Source organism: Phaethon aethereus, assembly GCF_964289735.1.
Source record: "Phaethon aethereus genome assembly, chromosome: 7".
Lineage (NCBI taxonomy): Eukaryota > Metazoa > Chordata > Aves > Phaethontiformes > Phaethontidae > Phaethon > Phaethon aethereus.
The window spans coordinates 34,833,512-34,854,542 of NC_138583.1; the positions used below are offsets into that span (position 1 = coordinate 34,833,512).

Below are 21,031 nucleotides of genomic sequence, written 5' to 3' on the forward strand. Positions count from 1 at the left end.
CTTCACAGACAGCCCTCATCTCCCGAATGATTTTGTATGACCAGCACATCTTCTCACTGCAGTGATCAATAGGCTAACCCTTATGCTCATGTCTCAAAAGACAGCTTTTTTATTTGGATAAACACCATCAACCTGCAAAAGCAGGGATTCCTCACTGTCCACCACAAGGAAGAAGCCACAGGCTTTCCCAGTGGCTTCAGTGTAAAAAACAAGTTCTAAAGCTCAAGAGGCATCAGGCATCACCACTCCTTCAAGTACAACGAGAAAGCCAGGAGCCTCTTTGTAGCCAAGTTTGACACCCCTTTCCTGAACGCTTCTTAACTAAATTTAACCAATATTATATTGCTGTTAGGGTTGCTTAGTCTAATATCACTGTAATGGCTACCTCGCATCTCATGCTTCAAATGAGTGTTACTAAATACAGCGCAACATAAAAAGTATTCTGAGAAGAACCAGTTTGATCTTACCCAGAGGACTACTGGTGTTAATGCCTTTACCAGCTGTGTTCCTGGAAAGCAGCATGTCAAAAGCTGCAGCAACAGCAGAACAAACTTTTCTATTCAATAGTCTTTTAATTAAGAAATCAATCACAGGAGGAAGCATACAGAACAGAGTTTGAGAAAAACGCTGTGTTACTGTGCTTTCTGGTACAAACATCATTTACAGCATTCAGTTATGTGTACGTATCTGCCTGTGGGCTAGGGATTGCAGAATCATTTTGCAAAGTCTGCCTCTTTGCAGACCACACCATTGTACACCAGCTGTGGTATGTACACCACCATAAATTTGCGATTTGATCAGTCACATATGCCAGCTGAATTTGTTGATGCATTCAGAACTCACTTCAGTCAGAGCACACATTTATACATTAAAGCCAATCTTTAAATTCCCCTATTGTAGAATAACTCTGTTTCTTCTGTAGATGACAGAATTTCTGGTTCAAGGTCTGCTCGCTTTATCTGAAACGTATAAAAAAAGGGAATCAACACCACCATATCCTGGTAAGTATACATTAAGTCCTCCTTACTGCATTGAAGTTTGCACAAGTTGCAGTACTGTACTCAGAAGCAAGACTGTATGGCATTTAGGGTTCTTTGTTTGTTTGGGGTTTTGTGGGATTTTTTTTGTTTTGAGGATTATTTTTTTTCTTCTCTGATGTTTTCTAGATGTGCACACATAAGAGAAGAGATAAGTTCTATTTAGAATTAGAGGTACTCCCGAGATCTAAACAGAGCATTAGTGACATTGTCTCCATTGACTATATTTGAGACCCCCCAGGAGAACTTCTGCTGTGGGTTAAGCAATTGGGAAAATCAAAGGGAACCAACCAGCCATACTCTCAGTACGTAATTCCTCACAAGTCCCCTCATTTATGTTCAGTTTACCCTTACTGCCATAAAAGATTAAGAAATCTAAAAAAAATAACAGAATACAATGACAGAAAGTTTAGGCAAATAAACAACTGAAAATTGCAAGAGCCCCATCTATGATTTTCTGAGAATATTCACACAGGGCTGATAAGGGAGAGCAAATAAATGCAGAAAGGAACCCCAGGCTCCTCTCTCACTTGGCCTTCTCCAAAGCCCAAGGTTGAAGGGCTACATCCTCCATTTAAAACCTGCCAGGAAGGTGTATTTTCACAGGGAACAGATTGCACTTCACAGTTCAGCAAGGCAGTGTTAAGAGATGTCACATGTGAGTTGGTTTATCCCTCCCATGAACTCATGCTGACTTTGCATGGAAGAAAAAAATTCTCATGTACATCCTTCCTATCTCCAGCAGGACTGAAAACAGTGCTGGAAGAGCCTTGGTTTTACTCCTCAAGACAGCTCTCCTGACCTTGCTTGCTTCAGACTGTTGTGAAAGTCTGATAAATCTACATTGAAAAGTGTAAATATAAATGCAACTCAGACCTAGAAAGTCTGGTAAGCCTCTGCCTACTACATGGGCCTTCACAAGCAGCCTCACCGCTGCCCCATTTTAGATGCACGACCACATTAATCCTATTGATTTTTTTTCCTATATGGCCTTAAGACTGCTGGCCATAGTTCTGGAATGACTAATTAATATAACAATAATCCTAAACCAATTCCTATGAAAGGACTTACCTCCCCACACTGCGGGAACATACTAAGTGAGACTGGTAGCATCCCTCCTAGCACTGACGTCATCACAAGCATTCTCACTGAAGCCAAAGCACGTGGAGTTTTTGCAAGTTTTGCTCTATCCAAGACATTGAAAAGGTAAGTATGTCAGTTTGGGCTTGAAAAATAATCTGGCAGTGGAACAAAGAGCATTAGCTACTATTTTAGTGGTTGAAATTGCACTGAAGTTAGTAATAACCTAGGCTTACAAATCCTAAAGATGTTTCTTTAGTTTGCTTCTTATGTTCTTACTCCTAACTTTCCGTTCTTTCCCTTTGTTTTGTGTTTAGCTGCAGCATGGTCCAGGCCCAGATTGTCAATACAAGATTAAGAAAATAGGCAGCAAAATAATGACAAGAGAAGCGGCATCAGTGCTTTCAAGCATCTCAGTCCTTTGTCTAAGATTTTTCTTGCATTACCCTCTTTCATTTCAGATTTACTTCTTCTTGGCAGTCCTACTTTGCCTTGTGGAAAATTTATTACTCAATATATTTTTAAAGTTTTATCTTATGTCTGCATCTATGTCTTCTGATAACAGGAGTCCCTTAAGCTAACAAAGGGGGATAGGGAATCAGTTTAGGCAATACCAAATTACCTGTATTATTTACATGGCATAGATGATCCCTACCAAAAGCTCAGGGCAGGCTAAGAATTCTCGGATAAAGCATACAATGAATTCCTCTTATGATACAGGGTTTCTAAATGTTGCAAAAGCAAGAAAATGTTTTACAATGTATGGAAAGCTATTTGGAAGGTAGGACACAGTTTTAGTTGTGAATTCAAGTACCATATTGTCTCTTCAGAATAATAAATCTAAGCTAAGTGCCGTGAGCAACCTTGACACGGGGACTCGAATCACAGCCCGGGAACCTAGGTGCTGGAAAACAGGAAATCCTCATAGTTCTACACAACATCCTGCAAACCCTCAACGCATAGATGCGGACGTAACCAGACTCATCGACTTATCTAAACGAATCACAGCAGCTGAACAGAAACTTCCCAGATAATCACTTCTACCAAGGCAAGTAATACCACAAACCAAAGAAAAAATTGTCAAGAGGTGACAGCCAGACTAAAAACCCAAATACACACTGACCAGGCACCCCCAGCCCTTTTGCAGGACCTCCTACCTTTCCACAAAGTGCATAAGCACAGCTGGCAGGAAGAATGTTGTTCCAAACAAGACTGCTCTTGACAATGCTGTTTCTTTAACAGCCTCCAGGGAGAGAGAAAAATAAATGTTGTTAAAGTGGTACTCTGTGCAGCTTCAAATACTGCATACTGCCATGAGCACTTTTTTGTCTAACACTCGGGAGTTTCAAGCAATGGTAAATGAGGGATAAAAACATTTGTTAGAGGAATTCTTTCTTAAATGGAAACTAAACTCCTACAAGCAGCAAATATTCCACTTGTGACTAAGAAATTCCTTAGAAGGGAGGTGATATTACTGATGCTATATCAAGTTTTCCTCTCACCATAATTTTGCTGAGACTTGGTGTTTTTTGGGTTTTTTTTTTAAGTTGTGCTGAACTTCTTCCAAATGATTGTACCTTCTGGGCATCCTAACCATCCTGTGTCAAATTTGAAGTTCTCTCTTCAGCTGCCCACAAATCTTTACGCTTATCTAGCTGTTTCCTCCCCTCTGGACAGCAGTATAGAAAGGGAAGGCACCGATAGCACATAAAATATGACTCCTTGCTCTAGTTCCTGTGCCAGGCTTTACAGTGGATGTTGATGAGCAAGGCAAGGAGCAAATAGAGAGTCAGCTTGGTCAGCAACTGGAACCCAGGGATAAAATCTGTAGATCAGGGCATTACCCTTTGGGAAGCACAGCCTTTAAATAACATTCCCACTGTAGAAGGTGCATGTGATACATACAATACAGGGCTTTTCTCCGAAGTGTTCCATCAGAAGAAGGTCCAAGAGTCTTGTCTCCTCCTGAGGTGACCAGCGAAAGAAGAAATGCCTGTGCTAGTGTCTCTGTGACTCAACTCTGGCACTCGGTATATTGGTCTGGGGAGGCTGCCAACCCTTGAAGACACAAGGATTGTAGAACCTGATTCTGGAGACCTAGTCCAAGCCTACCCAAAGATTCAGCACCTGATCTGGTATTCCTCATTTCGGTATATCCAACTCTGCCTGCTCTCAGCATCACATTCAGCTTTTAGCAGGGAATGAAAGGCAAGTCAAGAGAGGCCTCCACCCCCTCGCCTACCTTCTCACCAGCCTTCCGTGATACTCCTACAACCTTGCCATTCCTGTCCATCACTTCAATTCCATTCTCAAATTCTGGGCTTCTCACCACCGCCACAGTAAACGCAGTCATCAACCCTGCAGAGTTAAAGAGGATTTTGCTTTAAAAGATCAAAAAGGACTATCTCAATAGTAACATTCATAATTATGTGCATTTTACATTTCCACTTCAACAGTTCACAACTGATTAACCCAGCAGCTTAAGATACTGCCCCATAAAAATCTACCTGGGGTCTTAATCTTTGTTTCAGAAACTTGAGCGAGATTTTAAGGCCCCAATCCTAAGGAGTGCTTTATCATTATGGACTCCAAGTCTTCAGTCACTACCATCCAGCTCAACCCACAAGTACATTGTTCTGAAGATAAAGGGGAGGGATTTGTGTTGTGGATAGGTTTTGTACTGGTCAGTGCAAAATCCAGCAGACAGACTTTAAGTAAAGGCTGCATCCCTGATTTGAAAGGGAGGGTGCCAGGGGAACACTGGCTCTAGCATGTTCCGTTACAGCACTTGTCTGCCCAGCTATGTGTCTGTCACAAGTGGTAGTGCTTCAGCTGGATCCTAGATGAGAATGTTTTGGTCTCCTCCAGACCCAGCTTTACAAGGTACCGGAATCCAATCCCACAGTCAGTCACTGAAAACACAAGCCTAAACCACTGTCACTAATAAAGGCCATATCAAATGGGAGTTAGTAATCTAGTTGGTTTTCTCCTTTCTCTAGGTCTAGGCATAAAAGGACACAATCTGGCAAACTGACCTTGCTTGAAATAGCTTTCTTTTATTATTAGTTTTTGGCAGGGCTGTTCAATAATGATATGAGTGTAATAGATGACACTTTTCAAATGCTGGACTAATATTAATCAATTACCCTCAATTTTGTCTCTACATTTAATAAAATGAAAGCACATTTTAACACCTGCTCCATGGGAAACAAGTCAGAAAGCTCTCATGCAGATCTTTGGAACAATCTGTGTAGCAATCTCACATAACTTGGAACAGAGGAGATGATGTATTTTAATTTTACCAGTTTCACCCTAGGAAAGGCCAAAAATTTCTTTAATGACATTAGAAAAACAACTAATGACATCAAATAGTTAAACTTGTCCTGGTGCAACTTCACCATGTCAGTAGAGCTGTTCCAGTAATGAACTGAGTCCCACTACCTTGCAAGGTTAATATTATTCTCCTATAACAACTCTCACTTTCTACAGTCAGCAGTTACGTAGCCAGCAGCAGCTCCAACCTGAGCAAGGAACTACGCCAGCGCAGACCTAGAGCTATGTCACACTCTGGTGTCATGTGTGTGCCGCACCAGGTCGTGCCAGCTCCCGTGCTACTGCCTTCCTGATCTGCCCCGGCAGTCCTGATGGTTTCAGGTATAATGTGCAAGCCAAAGAAAAATGCTGACTGCATCCCTTGCTATCTTTGGAGAAATAGTTGCATGTCATGCATACAAAGGTCAGAAGAGTGCTCTGCAGCTTTAAAACTAAAAACCAGCAAGAATCAAATAGAGGCCAGCTACACTGACCAGTGAGTGTTAACTCTCGCACAGAAAGGACAGTGCCCAGCAAAGGCAGTCAGAGAGGAGGGCTAGGAAACAGTAAGACCACACCTGTGCAAGGGCAAGAAAATTCTACAGTTAGATGCAGGTAGCAAATGGCCCTCAGACCAGCATGCACAGTTTCTTTTTACTCACCAAGAAGAGGAGGAGGTAGAAGCTTTCTGACAACTAGTTGCTTTAACGAACTCTTCAACGTGTAACGATTCATGAAGGTAAAAGGAAGAGCCTAAGGCATTGGGAGGAAACAGGCACCTTCTATTAAAAAAAATGTGCAGCATTTCAGTATGTGCAACAGATTAGGAAAATAAATCTGTGATTTAGTACATAGTTACCATCTATAAAAATAAAAAAATGCCTTTGTTTAACATTCCAACAAAATACACGTTCTCTAGTTACTGAAGGTATTTGTAGTCACTCTTTTAGATAAGAACACAAAATATTATGATTAAAAAATCATTAAACATTATTATGTAGAGGACAACAGTAGTGTGAATACAAAGACAGAAAAAGGAAAACAATTACTTCTGACTAATAGTCCTTGGACATCCGTCCAACCGCCTTGTGTCACATACTGCTCTCCCCCAAACAGGAAACTCCATTTACTTGTGTATTTGTTCATGATTCTCTGCAGTTTCAGCCCAATTCTATATTCCCATAATATACTTGCAGGAAGTTTCATTCAGGAATAAACAGCCAGCACACCAGCTAGCGCTCGGACTCTCCCTTGGACGACAAAGAGGAACTCCCACATTCACCCATTGCATAGCTGCTCCCCTCCTCTAGAAGTCCTGAGCACTACTGGCCCAACTGTTTTGCCTAGGGGACAGAGGTGAATGTCCCTCTAACAAAAGCAGGAACACTTGTATTTTTCTGCCAGAAGGCTTATAAAAATCACTGTTTAGTGTGGAGAGTGAGAAAATGCATTATAGGGGCATCTACACTTGCAGTGAGTGTCATGAGGATGCCAGAGCTCACTCTGACATAGCAAACTCCCAAAACCACAGATTCCTGTTCCAGCACAGAGCTAGCTAGGTAGCCCTCTGCTACCTAGTCCTTCTGGAAAGCTAATTTACCTGCATTCAGTACAGTATTTTCATGGCTATCCTGTTTCTGGGATCTGAGCTAATTCTATCCAGTACAGACGCCTGCAGCTTTCACCACTTGTTTGGAGCGAGACAGATCTCTTCCACAGCATCACATCAAATATCAACTGCAAGAACCCCGTGGGTTAGTCTGTGTATGTAAAACCTGGACATTTCCTCTCACTACCCATTTTCTAAACTTGCAGAATAATAAAGAGAAGGACAGAAGAGAAAGCATCAGAGGAAGCCAAGCAAGGTATTGTCTGACAGATAATCAGGAAAATTCTTATTCTGAACAGTTCTGGGGCAAGATATCAGAGTAGAGCATCAGAGCACAATCCTGAAGGGTATCTGGCAGTGTGATTGTCTCAGCACCTACTCCTTCTCAGGACAGCTTATTAGGAAAGCAATCATTAGGCAAATACATACACCAATACATGCTGCATAGGAGATGGCTCCCAAGCCATAGCAGATCTGCTTTTCTTGAACCGAGTACTCCTAAGAAGGACAGAAGAAACACACTACATAAGTACGTTTGTAAAACACTTGTAAATCATGTTCAAAATGGTGTTGTACAATTAAGATTATTTAAAAAATAAAAATCAACACATACTTCAGCCTTTGCAGTACCATTTCCATTTAATAGGGCGAATCCTGTGGTATATGTGTGAAATGCAAACTGCAGAAACGAGAGATTATTAGCAAAAATTAATTTGGGATTGAGACTAGAAGACTTGTAAATGTAGACAGAAAGAGGCAATTACCTGACAAAAAAATGTTTGCTTTGCCTGGAGCTGAAGAGATGAAGCAATAACCTAAGAAGAAAACCCCACAAGAAAATTAGGTTTGATAAGTCTAGAAGTTTTTGGTGAGCACTGGTTGGCTAGAGCACGAAGAGAACTGCTATGTTACTACTGCAGCAGTGTCAAAGGCTCCAGTCAGCACCTGAAGCCGCTTGCCTTGTTTCTAGGCTAACACATTTTCTTGCTACAGATGTGACATACTGACTTTTTCTACCCAATATAAAATACAGAGACACAGTGATTAAAACACTATGTGCAAGAATATTTGAGCAAGATGCTCAAAATAAAAAATGCATTTGTACCTGTGAAGCTTAAATAGATGCAAATAAAATAACTAAAGTAATAAAAATGTAATTAAAGAAGTGAATGAGAAAGGGCCAGACTGTTTTGACTGGTGGGGATATAAATACTAGAACTAACTGATCTAAGATCAAAGATTTTAGGAGCTACTTCCCAACTCCTTCTCAAATTCAGACAGTGAATAAGAACATCAGTTTTAATAAACCACAGCCTTTCTTGAGGCCTGACCTACCAAGCTCAAGGTTTGGAGCATTCTCAAAGAACAGAGTCAATCAAGATAAGGCAAATATTGAATGAGAGGAGGGCAGGGAATGTCCAAAGCCTCAGAGGAGGATCAGTAATTGATTTAGTATTAGTAGATCAACTATCTACATTATTAATGCCAGAGCTGAATCTAACCACATCTATGAAAGAGCATTAAGCTGTAAATATAAAAAATAAATATTTCTGTTAATTTTATTAATGAATTTAACAGCCATCAAGACTTTCACTATACTCTCTAGTAGTGCCATGTAAGTTCATGCTGTAATCTCTATATGGAATGACATAGTATGTATACTCATAGGCCAAAAACCAAAGGCAAACACATCTAAATCAATAAACATGCATATAATTACAGCTACAGATTTTATGAAACAAAATGGTGCAATTTTTTGGCACTGTAACAAGAGTTTATTTTTTTATCTTTCGGAATTTCTTGACAACACCATTTCTTACTTGCAAATGCACAATCTACGTAAGAAAAAGTTAATATTCTGGGTCTGAAACATAGAACACAAGGCTCTGACTCCTTCCTACTGAAATTCCAGTTTTTTTGAGGTTAAACAGACCAAAACCAATGCTGAGCAAATTTCACCTTGCATCAGAAAGCTGACCTTCATATATGAACAATTTCTTTGAATACTGCTGAAGGAAGGCAGCTAACAGGTTTGGACTTCTAATGAGTTTCCTTAAGGGCTCTATTTCTAAGTTACTCAGCACTTCCCACAAGACAGATGTCTTTTAAAAAACTTGTGCTGAAAATACAACTAAAACCTTCTGTTTCCTCCCTCCAACCCCCGGCTTTGGAAAAATGTAAGCCATGGGGTACCCTAGCATCTTCGTCATTACTCACCAATGGAAGAGAGACGGGCAGGAAGGCTAAAAAGAAAGAAAATGTTACTTCAGTAAAAATAACTGCTGTGAGTCTAGATGGATGGTTTTGAGCAGAAAATTCCCCTAACTTCCCCCCTGTAGTTTCATCTCTAAGTAAAACACAGCCTGCAAAAAACCACCATCACCACAAACTTCAATTCTAACCTTTGTCTCTCACTCCTCGTTGAAGAAGCCAGAATACCTGGTCATAGCTTATAGCCAAAAGGAGCCCTTGTGAAGTCCACTCAACGTGGCTACTCAGAAACATTATAACTGAGTTTTGAACAGAAATTCAACACTCTATTCAAAAAGAGGTAGATAGCAACAAAGGCTGCCACAGCTGTCAGTGGTTATACAAGCTAATGAGTAAATAGCCTAAGTATGGTTATATCTGATTACCAACCTGTGCTGTTTCAGCTCCCTAAACATCACCCCAAGCAGACTTTATGTGCCACCACAGCAAGTAAATTCATACAGTTAGCCATATCCATCAAGTAAAAATTTAGGTTATAGTAGACTGTTTTACATTTGGAGGGATTTGGAAGCTCATTCTGCAGTGACAAAAAACAGACACTTGGTCAGACTATTTCCATCTAGATGAGCGGATAAGCTGTGGGAAAAATTCCTCAAGAGGATCATAGGAATAAATAAATCTTCAACAGATACGACAATGCAACTAACAGAAGTTAGAGTCTACTTGCTTTTCTCTATGGAGAAGAGTATCACTGTAGTATCACAGTGGCTATTTACTATGAGCTATTCCTCTTCAATGCTTCAGTCACATACACAAAACTTCTCTTAATGGAACGTACCTGGAGGCCTAAACAAAACAGGAATTATCTTGTCTGTATCAGGATGTACACTGGACTTATGGGGGAAAAAAAAAGAAAGGCGAATTAGACCACCTTTGCCATACTTGGATAAGAAAGAGAAAAAATATTTCTAAATATTTTGTAAACTTACCAGGCTTAGCAGGAAGGCTTGTTTTGTCTAAACAATTTGAAAATTAGGTTAGTGATAATCAAGTTTCAGAGGAGACTGGGTAAAATCTTCTAAATTTATTATATTTTTTTCCCAATAACTTACTTTTATATGGAATGTTATATATGTATACATGCCTTTATTTTTTCCCTAAAATTTCTCTCCACATATTCCTTGTTGAATATAACTTGCTCACATCCCATGTGCTGTGTAACAGCACCAAAGCACACAATATGGCAGAACAGAAAATTAATTTTAAAAAGTTAAGCTAGTAGGTATTTTACAACAGAAAACAATTTAAACATGGCTAAAAGCCTAAACACTTATGTTAAGACTTTAGCTTTTTTGGACTCACAGAAGTTTTTCTTCCTCTTTTCAGACTTTGACACAGTTACTAAATGCCACATGGGAAGAGCTGAGCCATGAGTCAAAGAGTCATGACAAGACAAGTCACTGAGTGAAAAGAAAGACTCCTCCTAAGAAAGCAAGAAGTTCATCACTACTTTCTAGCAATTCTGTGAGTAGGTTTCCCACCCAAGCACTGCTACTGCTCGTTTTATGAGATGGGAAACCAAACCCACCTGCCCTCTGTATGGTGATGCAACATCTAAAATTCAAAATGAGCTCATTAAGCATTTTGCGTATTTGTCACCTACCTATATCATCCCAGCTGAGGACAGACACGCTTAGAGCAATGATTCCTAGAGTGATCTAAGAGTGTCTTTTAAACTGAGCTATATGATACACAACATATTGTATTCTTTGGGACGATAATACTATAATTTAGCATTAAAGTCAGTCGTAATCCAAAGAAATTCCTACTAGATTCATAGATTAGAAAAAGGTCTGTAGTAATGAGTTTTTGTTGTGTTATCCCTTGTATCTGAATCTCAGTATTCTGACTGCTAGATCTTATACCAATATCAACTATTTCAGCCATGAAAAAGTCACCTCTATTTTCTATGAACTGCGCTCCAAAATACCTGAGCATTCTGTATGGGCTCACTTAGGGTCTTGCCACTGTTTTGTATTAATAACCTGGTTCTTCTTATTTCATCCTATATTTGAGAAAAAACAAAACAAACAGAAAAAATAACTGAGATTTCAATATTCTGAAGTGCAATAGATCAGTTATAAGACACTCTAAACACAAACCTAGCATGTCAAGCTAATGATGCACCTGTCCCTCACCAGAGCAGTGAAAGCAAGAATGCACCTAGACACACAACTAACTCATGATCATAAAAACTTTCAGAATATTCAGGCTCCCGTGGTCCCTTCAAGTATCAATCCCTCAACCCATTACACAAATGCACTGGAACTTTAAGCATGTGAAAAACCTCACCAAAATCAAAAGTGTTAATCTTGTACTTAAAGTTATCTATGTGTGCTGGCAAACTCAATGATTTGCTGCCAAAGCAATCATCTGATATCCCCACAGGCACCTAGATGACTATTTTAAAATGAAATTCCAAACCAGACTTTTAAAATTATCAGAAACGAGTCATAACGTCACTAGATGTCCCTGCATATTCACAAATGTGTGATCAAGTTTTGGATCGTACACTCTTCCTTTAAAATTGTCTTAAGTTTTTAATTATGGAAAACAGGTACACTTAAACAAAGAGAATAAAAATGTAGGCTCATGTAGTTTTCCATAGTCTACATAAAAAGCCACCCCTCTTAGGGGAATTTATGAGATGATTTAGCTTTTCTTCAGCAGGCATATTTGCAACAGTGTATTTTAATTCACGAGGTGTGAACTAATCCCCGGTCTTCAAATCCCTGAATGTGCTATAAAATTTTCTTGTTAGCGTTCACGTACATACAATGTACATACTTACTAAATTATATGCTTTGTACAGGTAAATATACATATAGATATGTATTCATACCATATATACACATATACAGATAGATGAATAGACACAACACACTAATTCTGCCAGTGACAAGGAAACATCTCACATACACACATTTTGACAGTGTTCTTTTGCTTTAATGGAGCTTTCCCTTAAAAAATAAAAAAAAATCAATCAACAAAAATTCCTTTAACACACTAACCAACCAGCTGACTCTCACAAAACGTGCTGTGCTTTTTCCTCTGTCACCCCTGACAAAGCTATACAGAAGTGGATTGACAAAAAAGCACATCTTCCCCAGAATTTTCCTTTCATGACAGTTCCTGAAATTTAGAAGCTACACTTTATGGCGGACGTGTTTAGTGTCACACTTTCAGTAATTAATGTTAAAACTGAAATAATCATTCTCTGGTATAAAAGGGGCCTACAAATCAGTTGTGCTCCCTCTTAGGGGAGGATTCATTTCAGTATAGCTGCTTGGAAGAGAATCAAAGAGCTTCATGAGCTTCAGATTAAGCTGCACCACAAGGATGGGTATATGGATCAGCCAGCAGAGATTTTGGGTGCCTGTGGTGCAGTTCAGCGATCCTGTCCTCTCCAAAGCTGCAACAGCTCTCCATCATGAGTCCTCCTCCAGCTGTATTTAAGAACAACATGCCCAGCTGCTTGCTTCATCTCTCTTGTCTTTGTGGGCTTCCTGATTCTCGACTGGGCTAATTCAAGGGCTAGCTCAGCAGCCACGGTCTAAACACCATTGGTGAAATAGTACCGTCTAGAAATGCCTTTTGGTTCATGTAATTAATACAGAAACACATACGTGTATCATTGTATTTCTTACGTATATATGTTTGTATTTTATTTTTCCTCGAAAACCTTGTAATGGTATTATTTTGCACCGTAGCAAAGTCAAAGCCCATAAGGTCGGTCACCAGCCTTCCTATTCCCAGGGAGGCTGCGGAGCAGGCGGGAAGGAGCCCCGAGCCGTTGGCGCTGGGCCGATGCCATCCCGCAGAGCCCCGGCGGCAAGGGCAGGGGAGCGAGTCCCCTCCTGCGGCCCGGGCCCCAAAACACCCCTCCCTCGCCTCACCGGTGCCACCGGCTTTGAATTAAAACGCGAGGAGGCCGAACCGCGGTACTCACAGAGGATTTCAGGAGCAGCAGGGGATCCAAAACGTCCACCCAGAGAAGAAACCTCTGGAAAAAAGACTGACGGAGACACGTTTCAGGGAGACGTGGCGTTATTTCGGAGGCAGCCCGCCCGAGCCGCGCTGTCCCGCCCAGCCCTCCGGCTCCCCCAGCCCCTGACCTGTCCCTCCGTCCTCCAGAACAGCAGGTTGGCGTCCATGGAGCCGCGGCACCGGAAAAGCGCCGCTGGGGGAGGGTCCGCCTGCTGCACACTCCGTCCGGGCCCCGTAACCGCCGCGCCGGGATCCCACCCGCCCGGCTGGGCCTGCCGCGGGGTGGGCTCGGCGCCCGACGCCGCCTTCCCGCCCTGAAGCGCGGGCTGGGCCGTGAGGCGGCAGGCCTCGGGGGGCCGCGGTCTACAGTCCGGGAGCCGCCTCAGGGCAGGCCCCGGAGCCCGGGCAGCAGATTGGGGTTAGGAAAGGTCCGATCGCCTCTTCCTCCTCCATCAGTTTCCTCCTGCGCACCCGGGAAGGCAGAGCCGAGGAGGAGGACTGGAGAGAAACCCCCGCATCCCCTGCGTTGACTTAAAATGACTAAGAGAAAGACACAGCCAGGTAAAAGATGCGTGTGCTGCTGCCCCGCGGTTTCACAGGCACAAGCAGCTGCCACCAACACCGCTAGCATGTTACATTGTGTTACTTGATCTGCACAGGGATTTAACTTCATGTATTGCAGGTCCAGGAGATCAGGTTTATTAGAAAAAATGCGTGGGTGACTAGTGGATTTACACAAAACAACTAAAACACTGGGACTGACGAGATTTGCAAGCACCGACACCTGGAGCGTCACCAGGCACCACATGACATCAGGCTTGTTCTTTCACCCTTTAGCTTACATTACCTGTTATAAAGCTAACTTAGGAAACAACAGCCATTTTGCCAAGAAGCAAGGTTCCCTCATGCTTGTTTATCTTAGGTCCTTTCCTCTGCTCAGAAGGGCGTAAGATTAAACACAGAAACCATCCAGTATTATATGGCTTTTTCCAGCCCTCAGCGGTACACCCACTGCTTACTGCCGATGGCCTGCTCACCACGCACACACGCACAGGCAGTGCCAGCTGTTAACTGGTTGCTGTGAACGAAGGTATGGAAGATAGTTTCTAACGCAATACCACTTACCCAACTTCTTAAAAATAGAGAAACAGTAAGTTTTGGGGAAAAAGTGAAAGAAAAGCAAAGCAACACACCCACTGCTAGTCAATGTTAAGATTTATTATCCTAGCTAGAGCTATGCTACATTGTCTTCAAGCAGTACAATATTTCACCTTTAAGTTTTTCCTGGAGACAGATTCAAGTGAATAAGCAATGCTTTAAATGACGGAAGACTGTCATTAAGCTCCAGTAACCATACTATTGGGGTTCAAATTTTTACCATCTCCCAAGCAGAACACAAGTTCTTCATCCTTGTTAATGCTGCCATGTAGCTGCACTGCATCTGTGACTATATCCAGGATTAAAATGGCACATATTTACATTCATTTCGAGTTATAGCACATTTACACACAAAAATAAGGATTTTTTTGTTACATTCATCTCTTCCTCTGCAAAATTCATTAAAACCAAACCACGTCTCAAAATTCTATTTTCTATATTGTCCCCATTGTTTCAAACTCTTGTTACAGAATTTAATTTTTCATGTGAGAAAAGAAAATGCAGGACACTTTCTCGTCCAAAATGAATTAAGGAAGGAGGAAAAAGCTAGTGGAATATGACTGTATTTTGTGTACTTGTCATATTTGGGAAGAAGACTAGCAGTCACAGAAATTCATGTTGCAAAAAGGGGCGGGGTGAAGCCTTAGTTTTTACCATTCTTTTCAAAACAAGACAATGGAGTCAGTAAATATTTCAACATTTAATTTTTTTGTAGGCATCAGAAAATGAGAACTTTGATTTTTTTTTTTTTATAATCACAGGTGCTTTTTTAATAGCGTCACTTAACTAATGAGTTTTGTCCACATATTTCAGTGTTTATGTATGCACTTTCTCAAAATATTCTTTAGAAGCTTCTGGGCTTGGTTTGATCTGTCAAGAAAAAAAAGTTTAGTTATTATATGCTATAACCAAGATAAAAAAATTACAGATTTGACACTTTATCCAAGAAAATCCATGCATACTTTATGAAAACAATAGGTCATTTCTGTTTCTGTACTTGATTGAAAGGTAAAAGCCTAAATGTTGTACAAGCTCCAACTTGCACATTTTAGGTATATAACAAATTTTTCCTGCTAAATGTCAAGCAGGACATTAAATAAGTCAAAAATCTGAAGACAACTAGTGGAGAGTGCAAGTCAAATTTAGAGTTTTAAATACAATTTGTGTCTTCTAAAAGAAAAATCACTTACTTTCTTCATAGAAATCACACATTTAGTATCATACAAATAGACTAAATTGATCCAACCGATAAAAGCCTCAGATTGATACAACAGGTAGAAATTCAGTCAAGCACCTCACATTAAAGTGGTTCTCAGCCCTTCAGACATGCAAAAACATACTGGTGCCTATATTTAGAAAAGTGGTATTTAGCAGACGCTTACTGTAGGGGAGTCTGGAGTCCAGTTTGCTGGGCAAACCTCTCCATGTGTTTCCACGTACTGGAATGCTTTCACCAAGCGGAGGGTCTCTTCCACGCTACGACCGACGGGGAGATCATTGATACTTAGATGCCTGATGACCCCATTTGGATCAATGATGAAGAGACCTCTGTAATTGAGCAAGAATTTAGGGAGTGCAAATCACGTTCCAAGACCAAACACAAGAAACTGGATGAACTATTTCAGCAAGGCAGTTATTCTTAGATGCACGTATCAGAGTTAGGAGTAGCAATACAGCGTTTGATATATTGTTTGTTAGTGCAGTGATCAAAAGCCGACCGGTATGGTATTGTGAAATTACAAGGTATGCATTAAGTCGAGAGAGATGTATAACAAAGGTAGATCTCCTAATTCCACCTATATTTCAAAGTTGATAGCTGGCACCCTTTGCATGTCTTTTTGATATGAAAATCCAAAGGTATTGAGGGAAGAGCTGCTTATGCATTAAGCACTAAATTAAATCCTGTTGCATATAAACATTTGTTAAAACCAAAGTCCCAGTCCTACCATATTAATTAACTTAATTTGTCAACAAATGCCAGAAGTTCCTGATCCAAAGAGATCAGGAACAGAGGGTCTCCAGAAGACCCCTGCCCAATCCAACAGATCTCAGGGACCACTATTTGCTTTTAATAAGTATTCCCAGGGTGGAGAAGGAAATGTCAGGGGTTTTTTTATTCTAGATAATTATGGGATTGACCATACTGGCCTCTAGGACTACCTCTTTAGAAACTTCTCACACAGAAGTTAAGGCAGTCTCCTCTCCCTTCAGAAGAAAAAAAAGAAAGGACAGATCTAAACTGTGAAAAAATGTAAAATATTGCAAAATGCTCTTCTATCCAACTCTTCTTTTCCCTAGTGACACAGAGTTCTCCCACTCACTCAGAACAGGCTATCTGGCTTTCCTCTGCATGCATTCTCAGAGATGCCTGGAACTATTCTCAACTTAACGGCCATAATGGCCATGTGCCCTTTTCCTAGGGTGGGATCCAGTTGAGGTTCTGCAGAAAAAGTAACATCTTGCAGTCTTCATTTGACCCATATGCAGTTTCCCCTGCAGGAGGGGACAGCATGGTTCACGTTGTTTTAGATTGGGTTGTGTCATAACCGAGTTACTGGCAATCATGCACTACCTTAGTGCTATGCCAGGTCCTTCTAGCAGCACGCCATAATCACGGGAGATTTGTTTTGTGAGGTCCGACAGAACTGGAATATTCATTTTACCCAAACCACCGCTCTAGAGAAAAAAAAGCAACATTTCATTTTGTTACAAAACACTTTTTAGGATTATCCTTCTCGAGTCAGTTGATTCAGTGCTCTTGAAGGTATACCAACAAACACATTCATGCCGTTTGCTCCATGAAAGGAAACGGGGGGTGTGGAGTGTGTGTGCATGCAGGTTCTGTTATTTGTTTGGTTTTTCTTTTTTTTTTTTTTTTTTTTTTAAAAGTAGTCAGGAACATTTCGTTTCTTTGTAACATGAAAACTTCTTTTGCACTGAGCATTTTAGAATTGCTTATTTTGGTGGGAAAAAGGCTACCTATGACAACAGTCACACATTTTCAGAAATATTTGCCGTGTACCCTATTCAGGGGCTTTGAATACAAAAATTTCTCCTGCATATTTAAGTGTTAAAATTAAACAAGATGAACATGGTGGGGAGGGAAGAGAAAATAAACCTGCACAGGCAAAACACAAGGCTTATAACAGCCATCCTAGGTATGTCAGAGTTCTGCTGCTTTCTCTATGTAGTGCATGTATTTTTTTTTTTCCTCACCCAAATCAATTTAAATACTATTTGGAGAGTCAACCAAGATTTCTTTCAGTTTTACAACATATTGGAATTGCAAGAGAGATAAGCTCTCTATCCTTGAAACAAGCCCGGAGTTTGTTAGCTTTTCTATTCCTGGCATCATCAGTGAATCATTGTGTAATCTCAGTCACTCAGACCCTGATCCTGCAAATGCTTGTCTGCAACGGAGTTGTCATACGCAGAGCTTTGAATGCAAATGACGGAGAAACCAAGGCCTTAGCTTCTCGGGGTGTCGGTTTCCCGTCTGCACCACCATGGAATTCTTTCCACCCTTTGCAGGACATTGTGCTACATGTGCACCGAGCAGTGCCCAACTGCCCTACACTGAACAGCTTTTGGTGAAGTGGTGAGGTCAGGCCATAATGACATTTTAAGAGCTTTGAACAAAGCATGCTGAAAATGAAATACTCTCAATAGGTTCAGCCAAGGCATCTTAAATCCAGCAAACTCTCCTCCCTCCCCTGCATGTTACAACGGCAAAGCTCTGCACCTGGAGGCACGCTGTCTGTGAGCAGTACGGCAGACTGCTGTCCACACAACCACGTGGGTAATGACCAATGGCACAGGAGCTTCTGCACCTTCCTGAGACACTTCTGCTTCTCTACAACTAACCAAACCAGTGAGGTGCTTTATGTGATGAAGTACAACTGAAAGAGGCTCCTCTCCAGTAAAAGGCTGTCTTTACCATTTGCTTTCCCTGAAGAAAGCTGAAGGCTTCCATTTGTAGTGCAAAAGCAGAACCACTTCAGCAAGTGAGAGTTAATAATACAAGTGCTCCAATAAACTGGTTGTTCTGCTTCCATTCTGAAGCCACCACTGTTAGGTACCAGTTAACACTAATGACTAAGCAACTCCTGTTCATTTTCTGTGATGGTCCACACAAACCATCAGCTGTAAAAAACAGCTTAGGACAGTGACATGTATACTGGGTATTTGTCTTTCAAGATAAACATGTAAGGATATGATGTAACCTACAAGACTATCAAAAGAGCAAAACAAAGATGGAATAAAACCCCCAAATTATTAAGGAAAAGAGCAAGAAAACAAAGACTGAGGTCAGAGTTATGTCATCAAATGTAGAAGCAAATCGCTTTGCATATTTGCATATACTTAGGCAGTCTATTGAAATTGGTGTTTGCACAATTTTTTATTCAACTCTACTTCTCAGGACCACTTGTGAAAAGAAAACAAACCAAGAGAGAAAGCCCCAAACTGCTGCTCAGTTCATACCTTCCGTGGTGTATTTATCCAGGCCAGATGACAAAAATGAGAATCCACAGAAACTGCCACCACTTCACAGTTTGCATCATGAAATTCATTTGCTTTGTTGCTGAAAGCCACAATTTCTGTGGGGCAGACGAAGGTGCTGGGTAGGAAAAGAGAACACGCTGTGATGATTCTGCAATCTTTTCAGGGAACTTTTTAGAAGAGACTCTCATGTCTGCTTCTAGGCAGTAATGCCGCAGAGTGTTTTCTTTAGCCTGATAATTTTAACCATGTTTCCTGCTCAAGATTAGTTTCAAATCAACCTCAAACCAACAGCCACAGCTACCTAGCTGGCATACCAATTTTCAACTCTCAGTTCTAGAGAGTTTTTTTGCAGAGATGGAGAAACTATCTCTGCTAGTCGCTTTCTAGACAGTTTTTGGAAACGATCGCAGAAAGGACTGGAGTTAAACCCTGCCCCATGGGCTCACGTACACCAGGATGCTCTTAGTGATTCAAGTCTTCTGGAGAGGCTCAACCCCATCTGTTCACTTTTTTGCTTTGGAGCCGTCTAGCTGCAGTTCTGCTGGCCCTGCTGCTTAAAAGGAGAGCCTCCAACACGACCCCAAACTGCAAGGCAATACCCTCACCCCCTGGGATCTGACTGTAGGAGGAACCACACTTCCAAGGCCACGTCTACCTCCTGAAGCAGTCCCAGCAGCTAGAAGATGCTCTCCAGCCACCAGATGCATTGCTTGAGCACACCATGGCCATTTGCCCCCCAAGCCTTAGCACTCACGCTCTAGAAACAGACACATGTGCCTTGCAAGATTCGCCCAAATAAGGTAAAACCAGCCACTTTGGACAGCAATGACCTGCAGCACTTCTGATGACCTTCAGCAAGGCAGGAGGCCCATCTGAAAGGGTCGAAACCCGCACTCACAAGTCCAGGGGGTAGAAAAAGAGGACCAGGTATTTCCCCTTGAAATCATCCAGGCTCAGCTCCTTGAACTCTCCGTTGACAACGGCCGTTCCTTTAAAAAACGGGGCGTGTTGTGTAACCGCCGGAGCAAACCGCGAGGAGCCTGCGGGGGAGAAAAGAGAGCTGCGGGCCGTGCCGCCGCCGGCCGCCCCGCCGAGCCCCGGGGCCCGGCCGGGCCGCCGCCTCCTCCTCCCGGGCGCAGCCGCAAGGGCAGCCGGTGCCGCGGGAGACGTTCCCGCCGCCTCGCCCTGGGCGAGCCCAGAGGCGCGCGCGCGCGCGTGTGTCTCCGTCCATATGCCCCCCGCCGCCCGTCCCGCACTAACCGAGGCTGAACTGGCGGCGGGCGCAGGGCTGGGGTCGCGCCGTCAGCCTCCTCCCGGCGGCGGCGGCAGCAGCAGCAGCAGCAGCAGCAGGTGGCACCTGCGGGGGGACAGGGAGGGTCAGCGCCGCCGCCGGGGGCCGGGGCGCGGGGGCAGCCGGGGAGGGTCACGGACTCACCGCGCTCCGCAGGAGCCTTCCCAGCGCGACAGCCATCTTGAGCGCGGCGGCGGGCGGAGCCAGGCCCTGCGGGCGCGGGAGCGACGGGGCGGGGAGGGGCGGCTCCGGGCCCGCGGAGCTGCCCGCCCCCGCTGGGAGGGCTGCGGCCGGCCGTGCCCGGCCCCCCGGCTGCGGATTGTGCCTCGGCACGGAGCGAGGACAGGCGCGTTCCTCGGGCTGAGCCTGTCGGCGCTGTCGGCCGTGGGCCCCGCCGTGCGGCGGCCATGCTGGGGGCGGGAGGCGTTGCTGTGGGTTTGCCGCTGTCGGGGCTGACTGCGGGTCCCAGTTTTGGCATATGCTGATACAGACCGAAACGGAGCAAACAGGGTGGCTTCTGTTCAGAAATCTTCCAGATACAAACCTTGCAAATGCAGTTGGCTCTGACTTTACTGAACTCGCTCAGATTATAATTGTTTAATCATAATTAAACAATTACAGTGCCGTAGCCGTGTGCCTGCTTAGCTCCTCTCGGCTGCCAGCTGATGCAATCCAAAGTCATTGCCAAATTTCCCACATGGGCACTTATTACTGCTGACCAGCAGCGCTGTGTGAAGCCGAATCTGTGTCTGTGGCCTTTGTCTGCTCCGGAGGTTTGTGCCG

The 21,031-nt window shown here is 42.7% G+C and overlaps 2 protein-coding genes across 2 annotated transcripts; both read right to left on the reverse strand.

The window, feature by feature from the left end:
• Nucleotides 1-683: 683 nt before the first annotated feature.
• Nucleotides 684-13,463, reverse strand: SFXN4 (sideroflexin 4; the record flags this gene model as incomplete). Its single annotated transcript, XM_082002422.1, has 14 exons — nt 684-959; nt 2,109-2,223; nt 3,275-3,360; nt 4,360-4,475; nt 6,092-6,182; nt 7,468-7,536; nt 7,652-7,717; nt 7,803-7,853; nt 9,256-9,281; nt 10,088-10,142; nt 10,239-10,265; nt 11,240-11,314; nt 13,259-13,324; nt 13,425-13,463. 14 exons carry the CDS (start codon nt 13,461-13,463, stop codon nt 882-884), a joined length of 960 nt encoding a protein of 319 aa, XP_081858548.1. The 3' UTR covers nt 684-881.
• Nucleotides 13,464-14,790: 1,327 nt separating this feature from the next.
• On the reverse strand, nt 14,791-20,428 carry PRDX3 (peroxiredoxin 3; the record flags this gene model as incomplete). Its single annotated transcript, XM_082002478.1, has 7 exons — nt 14,791-15,324; nt 15,837-16,002; nt 17,027-17,130; nt 18,937-19,072; nt 19,856-19,997; nt 20,218-20,314; nt 20,393-20,428. The coding sequence occupies 7 exons, from the start codon at nt 20,426-20,428 to the stop codon at nt 15,271-15,273; spliced, it is 735 nt and encodes a 244-aa protein (XP_081858604.1). The 3' UTR covers nt 14,791-15,270.
• Nucleotides 20,429-21,031: the final 603 nt, after the last annotated feature.